The 7,407-nt window shown below is 38.5% G+C and overlaps 1 protein-coding gene across 1 annotated transcript; it reads right to left on the bottom strand.

The window, feature by feature from the left end:
* Nucleotides 1-1,618: 1,618 nt before the first annotated feature.
* On the bottom strand, nt 1,619-4,919 carry LOC139136597 (uncharacterized). Its single transcript, XM_070704356.1, has 4 exons — nt 4,459-4,919; nt 4,024-4,083; nt 3,523-3,594; nt 1,619-2,663 (listed from the first exon to the last, which is right to left on the bottom strand). The coding sequence occupies exons 1-4, from the start codon at nt 4,643-4,645 to the stop codon at nt 1,663-1,665; spliced, it is 1,320 nt and encodes a 439-aa protein (XP_070560457.1). The 5' UTR covers nt 4,646-4,919; the 3' UTR covers nt 1,619-1,662.
* Nucleotides 4,920-7,407: the final 2,488 nt, after the last annotated feature.

Raw genomic sequence — 7,407 nt, 5'->3', positions numbered from 1 at the left:
TACGCAGTGTTCTCCCCAGAAAAAAATCATAGAGTATCGGCGAATTAGCATAAATTTACATAACAATAAGTTGTGAATATTTTAATTAATTATTTTCGTTAAAATTTATGAAAAAACTTTAAACCTGAAGATGATATATTGTATAGTGTCATTTCCTCTGTGTTCGTGTTGAACTGTACGTATTCCGAAGGACTTGGGGAGTCTAATCACAAACCGGCATCTTAGGGTGTCTACCTTTGTGACACAGCAAAATGGCCTGTGAATATGGCGGCTGCAGTGTGGTTGTTATGGCGGCTGCAGTGTGGTTGTTTGGATGCCGTCGATATTTCTTGTCAAACTTTGAGACTTAAAATGCCACATTTATCCATTTTATGTTGTTTTGGACCAAAAATCGATGAATTCTTTGAACAAAAGGTTTGTAAATGGCTGGTTTGTATATTATCATTGACAGAAAGACGGTGTGCACGTATCGCTCAATTGAGAGTACAGCGTACGCGTGTAATAGTAATTGACAAACAAGAGACACTGACACTTCAGAGATGTCGTTACGCTTTACCACTGAATTTCTGAGACCCTACAATCTTGATTTACTTCTTCAGTTACAAATTAATAGTGACTGTAGGCCCTAGAGTTTATTTTAGCATGTCTGCCACAGGAAACAAACTTGTCAACGGTCGATGGTTTGTGTTTACCGTAATTTAAACCTTGCTGCTCGGACGCAGCTGTCAACATTCTTGATAAAGTTACGGACGACCGTCTGTCTGTTACCAAATGTCCATCTCTTTGTCCCATATGCAACATCAAATCACGTTTGACACCTTTTTTTGTTGTGAATTATTTAAAAATAAACTTGTGAAGTACACTTTTTGTCCGTCAATGACAATAAACTTGCTGGTGCACGGTAATCAGCTACCCATTAGCAGATCATTTGTACACGGCGGTTGGTTCAAATAGGGTATCGGATAGCGTATCGGCCGGTTTGAAAGCGTATCGGCCAAAATTAAAGCGTATCGGCCCCGATACGCTAAAACCCTCTGGGGAGAACACTGAATACGGTTACAACGATCACATCATCTGCAGAGCATCACTGGCAATACTGGACGTTATAGGCGGCAGAGAGAGGACAACACACCACTACCAAAGAGACCGAGAACAAGTAATCAATGAAAGACCACATATCCAAAGAAAGGAATAGACAGAATGTTTCATTTCAACAGTTCAAATCATCGTAATTTATTGAAAACATTGAAATAACTTACAAACAAACTGAAATAACTTACAAATATGTACATTCATGTTGTGTAAATGATGCCTGTTGAAAATGGTAGTAAAGCTGTCTTTACTATAGCTGTAGGAACTGCAGAAAATTACTTGTAAATGTAATGTTGCAATGAGTTGTAAGAGCTGCAGAAAATTACTTGTAAATGTAATGTCATGTCGCAATGAGTTGTAAATATCCCCTCTGAGCATTTTATTTTTCCATCAAGCAGAGAAACCATTTGAGATACACTTAAGCATACAATTAGTTATTTCCAGAAGAAATTTCCTATCTGAATATGACTGTGTACATAGATTGCTTGGCAGAAATGAATCACACTAATCATCTCAGACAATCACACAACTAGGTTGCATTGAGACTACTTCAAAGATTGTCTCAATCCTTTAGAACCCTTGATATGCATTTTTTTTCTTTGACTTAAACACCTCAACAATGTTCCTACTAAAAGAAAAGCACCTAACTTGCACATAAAGGTGTACCAGCATTGTGACAAGTGAAGCTGATACATCATCACTTTCAGCATTTCTAGCAATGCTAGACCATAGTGAATTTACTTTTGTGTCTGAGAGAACGTCATCGATTACCGGTTGACAAATATTCTTGTACTGGGATGAACGACTAATGTTGTCAGTATTCAGATGGTGTTTGCATATTAGTTCAACTTCTACGAAAAAAGTAAAAGCCAAATCAGTGACGTGGAAAAGTCCACCGCGGTCCTGTTTATTCAACCATTCCTTAGACTTTGACATATCTTCACTACTGCCACAAGACTCTTCTTCCTGCATATCATGTAGTACTGAAATGTAATCACAGTCAGTGGTTTTCTTTTTTAAGCGACGCTTCAACTTGTATGGGATGTAACCCGCAAAATAACGGAGTGCTTTCTTCTCTTCATCTGTCAGATGCGTGCCTTTTGTATGTGTTGTTTGGGACCCGTCAAATGCACAAAGTCCGGTCTTAACAATGGCCATAAGTTTGAATAAAAACATTCTGGTAAAGAGAAATATGCATTTTTCATCATATTTCCCATCGATTAATGTCTTGAAGTACTTTGAAAGTTGCTGTGTGATGTCTTCATCCACCCAGAAGTTGAAAAATGTGTGCCACACCTCTTCCATATGGCTGGAAAATAGTTTCATGCTTTCCCCAGCAATCGCCGTCTTCCATAGTTGCTGACACAGCAGTTCCATAATGCAGTTGTCCATGAACTTGTCACCCTTCAATTTTGCTGCAATCACATTCCCTATTGCTGCAATTTCATTGCCAAAGACACTGCCTTCAAAAGCCAGGTTGGGGTCTTGTCCAACCCCTTCACATGCGTTGGTTACATACGTTAGCATTTTCTCCTCTAGATTGCTGTACTTCATGTGACGGGTGAAAGAGCCTATAAAGAATAAAATATTTGCTGTCAGTGACTATTTCTGTAGTTTTCTTGTATGGAGTGACTGCTCAAGGTGGCATGATAGGTTTGTGACAACATAATTTTACACAAAAACTTCACAAATAGTACATTGAAACCAAAGACATGCATACTACTAGAAAGCCTTTTCTATGAGTTCTATTTCTTTCTACCATCGAAAGTGAATTTTTCTTTCTACCATCGAAAGTGAATTTTTGTTTTGGGGTCTGAAATCGCCTGATTTGGTAAAATTAACCTAAAATACATTAAATTCAACATATGTATATTATCTGCAAGAATGTGTGGGCCTTACTTTTTTTTAAACTCCCTGGTTTTAGTTATACACTGATTACACTATTTAAATTGTGATAACATTTTAAAGAAAAGAAAAAATATTCTGAGCCCATCTGTTCAATCACAGTCCTGCAAAAGTGACTGGTTCAATTATCACCTGTGAGAATTCTGAGAAAATGGCTGTTTGGGACCATCTGTTTGTTACTCAACTGTGAAAATAATCAGCTGTTAAAATGTGGTGGATTCTGTTGGTCCATTGATGACGTGCTCTTTTGAAAGGAGAGAGCTTTATATCAGTATCATATTTCATTCATTTCAATGTTGCATCAATTTGACAACAGTTATAAAGTGAAACCACAGTCCCTCCACAAAAGGACTGTGGTGAAACTCCACACTTTACTCAAGTTGAAGATTACATTACACATGTTCAGCATTATTGTTATCAACATCACAGTCACTTTTGTGGAGTGACTGTGTCTTGTGGAGTGACTGTGTCTACATGTTCTAGAAAAAAATGAACGGTGGAGGTGAAGTAAGTTTAAAAACCCACCTGGTTGCTTTCTTTTATGTGAAACTGCAGTAATCTGGTCACTGGAAACTGTTTGACCATCCCCTGGAGTGTCTGAAAAGTTTGACAGAATAAAGTAAGAATTGTAAATAACTACATGTGGCCACCTTGTCATAAATTGAATGAATCTCCTCAAAACAAAAATCACACTCGTGATTTCATGCTCAGCTTTCTCGGACAAAAATAGAAAGCAAAACATGGAAAAAAGAGAATGAATGTCACACACTATTTGCACACGAGAAGAGAGAGATTTTGTAATGTTTCTAAAAAATGTCATGAAGAGTTTATGCAAAGAACAAAGTAATGATTGTCAATTATTACATGTCATCTTGATAGTTTTGTAAAAGCACATGTGTCACACACGAGGACGAAAATTTAAGGGTTTTGTACTAAATCTCATGTCATAAAAAGTTAAACGTTTATGCAAAGATTAAAAGTTTAAAAGCAAAAATGAATCTGTTCACAACACAGGGAAATACCCACGTTTTGAAATGCTTCCTGATGAAGAACAGTCTTCTTCCAACGGCTGCCTGTATTGAGAAACTGAAACAAAACATGTATTTTAGTTGTTGCCATTCACAGAATTCATTGACAATGGCACTGTGATAAGGCGACAGTCGACAGCTGACACACATCCGGTGTGACCTTGTCCTAAGCACAGTCCGTTTTGTATCCTACTTTTTAACTGAAATCGCCTTTTGAAATGGAATTAAAAACATACTCCGAAGTTTGCTTTAAAAAACGTACAAAGAAATTCTCAATGTTACGAATCTATTTTTTGTTGAACTTGAATCTCGATGCTCGACATGACAGAATCGACGATCACTCATAGTGGACTGCTCAAGGCGCCAGATGTACAACTGCTCTAAAACGCATGAAGCCACAACGAAAAAGACATTACATAAAATATGAAATTACCTTTCACGTTTCGCATCTCGTGCACATTCTTCATGTGACCTCTAAAACCACTGACACTTTTATATTTCTTCGAACAGAAGGAACACGCGTAGCTATGAGCAGCTGGCTTGATAGTGCTCGTTTGTGAGGGTACTTGTTGTACTGCTTGCGCCGATCTCTTCTCGGGTTCCATGCCACCTTCCTCCATGATTGCCTTTACATGTCATGTATGTGGAACCAGATAAAACAGATGTACAGTTATGCATGATCCTGTCTGACATATGTTGACATCAGAGCAGACTGTCGGTATTATTTGGGGTACTTATACAGTGCCTGCATTTCAATATTTTGAAATGTATTTCTAACAAAACGTGGGAAGAATCGATACCCTTTCTCGTGTAGATGCCGAAGACGTCTTCCTTTTAAAGCTCCTGGACAATTATCATTTAACCCCTATGTGAAGACTCTCTCGCATGTTTGCTTCCAGGCCGTCGAACACTAAGAGTCGTATCGAATTCCAGTTCCATTGTAGATATTGCTGGCATGGCCATGGATGCGACAGAACTTTATGTAACGTTCGCTCGGGACCATACTTTAAAACAAAATCTTGATTTTGTTGTTTAGATATTCCAATGTCAAATCCAGGGCAATACTGTATCCATCTCCTCCTGTATGCATGGGATGTGAAAAACTGCGTCAGTAAACATTTCATTACAATTTACAGCTGTCAGCACTAGGCCTAAATTTTACATCTGTTTTCCATGTTACAAAGTAAAGTAAAATCTTAATTTCTCGCTGGAGCAATGTACAAGCACGAGGAAAAATTACATTTACCTTTAGTATTAAAGAAACGATTGTGCATCAGAAGGTAAGACATTTTCTCAGAAAGGAGAGCCCCTAGTTGCGCTGTCAAGTTGAACGCCTCAATGACGTAGTTATGGTGAACTTATGCTCTATAAAATGGCAGTAAATACTTCCAATCATTGGCAAAGAAGGCGATTGGCCTTCTTTAACTGCGTCAATGAAATCTGCAATGAAGAGACCGCTGTGGAGAACGCTGCAACGGTAGTTATGTACATAGTCATTGACCTCATCATTCATGACAGTGGTGGATAGTTGTGGTGGCATTACGTATTTATAAGCAGTTTGGATTGAAGAACTTACATTCATGAGAGGAAATGCCAAGAGGATTTGACCGGTTATGAAGGACTTGACACCGCAATTTCTGCGTAGTGAAGCTTCATTACGTATTCATGGTGACCCCTGGCCAGCTGTTAATATTTTTGGGGCTTTTGTCTTTTGGCCTGCTTTGCATATGACGTCGTTGGGCACGACCTGCCAATTACCCAGGTAGTCAATTAAACTATTAATTGACTGTTTACCGACCCAATTAACACTGTCCAGCAGTATCAGTCATATTTTAATCGCATGGCCCGGGTGGGCACTTAGTGGGAACGCGTGTATTTCTATGTGTACGTTTCACTTGTGGTGTTGTTTGAACCATCGTGCGTTTGAAGTCCTCGTTTCACCTACAGTATTACCTTCAAGGTGACAGGCTTACTATTAAACTTCAGTATCATGGCACCGAGTTCTGCCAACGGTGAAAACCACCTGTTTTGCCTACTAATTACTGCCCGTCCTGAATGTAGCCTATCTATAGCTACAGTAATCAGTCAATATATAATACCCCGCGCCTTATACTTTTTATATAAACTTATAAAATCATAGTCCGAGCCGTCAAATTGTTGACTTTCGATCCGATATACAGGCTGATCGTTGAACCGCACCGGCGCATCCATGTTTACTTGCCCCATAAGCTTACTACTCTGCAAAGGGTGGGTAGATGGAATCCCTGGGCCAAATATAAACACCGGGGCGAAACTTTTTGTGAATCCATGTGAAAACATAAATCATTTATCAGTTTTGATATATACTCCCAAATTGTAAGTTAGATCAAAATCGAGACCACATTCAAGGGCTATGCAGACTGTCCATGTACGCACACACAGTGACAAGAAGGCGGCAAACACCTACTCACCAAACACATCGAATTGGCGAAAAGCATAAAAAAGCTAGGCTTATCGCCAAAACAAACGCGCAAAGCGCTAACAAAAACCCATACCAAGCGGCCCTTTTCAGGGCCACCAAATACTCCAAAAAGCGAACTACCAAAACAACCATAAAATGACATATAACACACAAACACTTAAAAGAAATAACAAAATTCGTACACATAACAAACAACTGAAACACAACATTAAATACAAAATAAACAATCACCGTAACGTAACAGAAAAAATGGCCGTGGAAATATATCAGCTATTTCCAAAGAAAAGCCGACAACAACATGAAATTCAACAACAACCTATCATCGCTCAAACTTTGAAACTCCGAAAAATAGTAAAATTAATTTGGACACCAACAAAACCAAACAGAATAAAACCACCTCAGGATTTCAACAAATAAAGTCGTAAAATGTGACTACGCTACATCGTGAGACACAAACAATCGCAACAACACCAATTATAAAGAAAAGTCAAATTGGACTCCATGAACAACAAAAAAACAAAAAAATTAAAGCTATCTGAAGCTGCTAAACTCGCACTTCTAGAGATACCCTTTCAAACAAGGAAACAAAACGTGTCGCATGCCAAAAGAATCGAGATAAACCAGCTTGCAAACAATAGAGAAATTTCGGAAATAAAACCCTTCGACAAGGGTCGGGTTTTCGTCATTGTCAACACAAACGATTACGTACTCGAATGCGAAAGGCAATTACGCAACACTCAGTATTATAATCAACAAGCCAGAACAAACAGTAAACAAAGTAAACGAACTATTAATCAAAATTGTAATTTCCTGCATAAAATTTACAGCGAGGTTAACCGGTCAAACCCTCTTGGCATTTCCAGGCATGTTGATTTTGTTGAACCGTCGGAAAGTCTGCAGATGACTTTTTGAACGAAATTT

This window comes from Ptychodera flava, chromosome 7, assembly GCF_041260155.1.
Source record: "Ptychodera flava strain L36383 chromosome 7, AS_Pfla_20210202, whole genome shotgun sequence".
Lineage (NCBI taxonomy): Eukaryota > Metazoa > Hemichordata > Enteropneusta > Ptychoderidae > Ptychodera > Ptychodera flava.
Note: the sequence above shows the minus strand (reverse complement) of the source record. Positions and strands in the feature narration are given on the sequence as shown.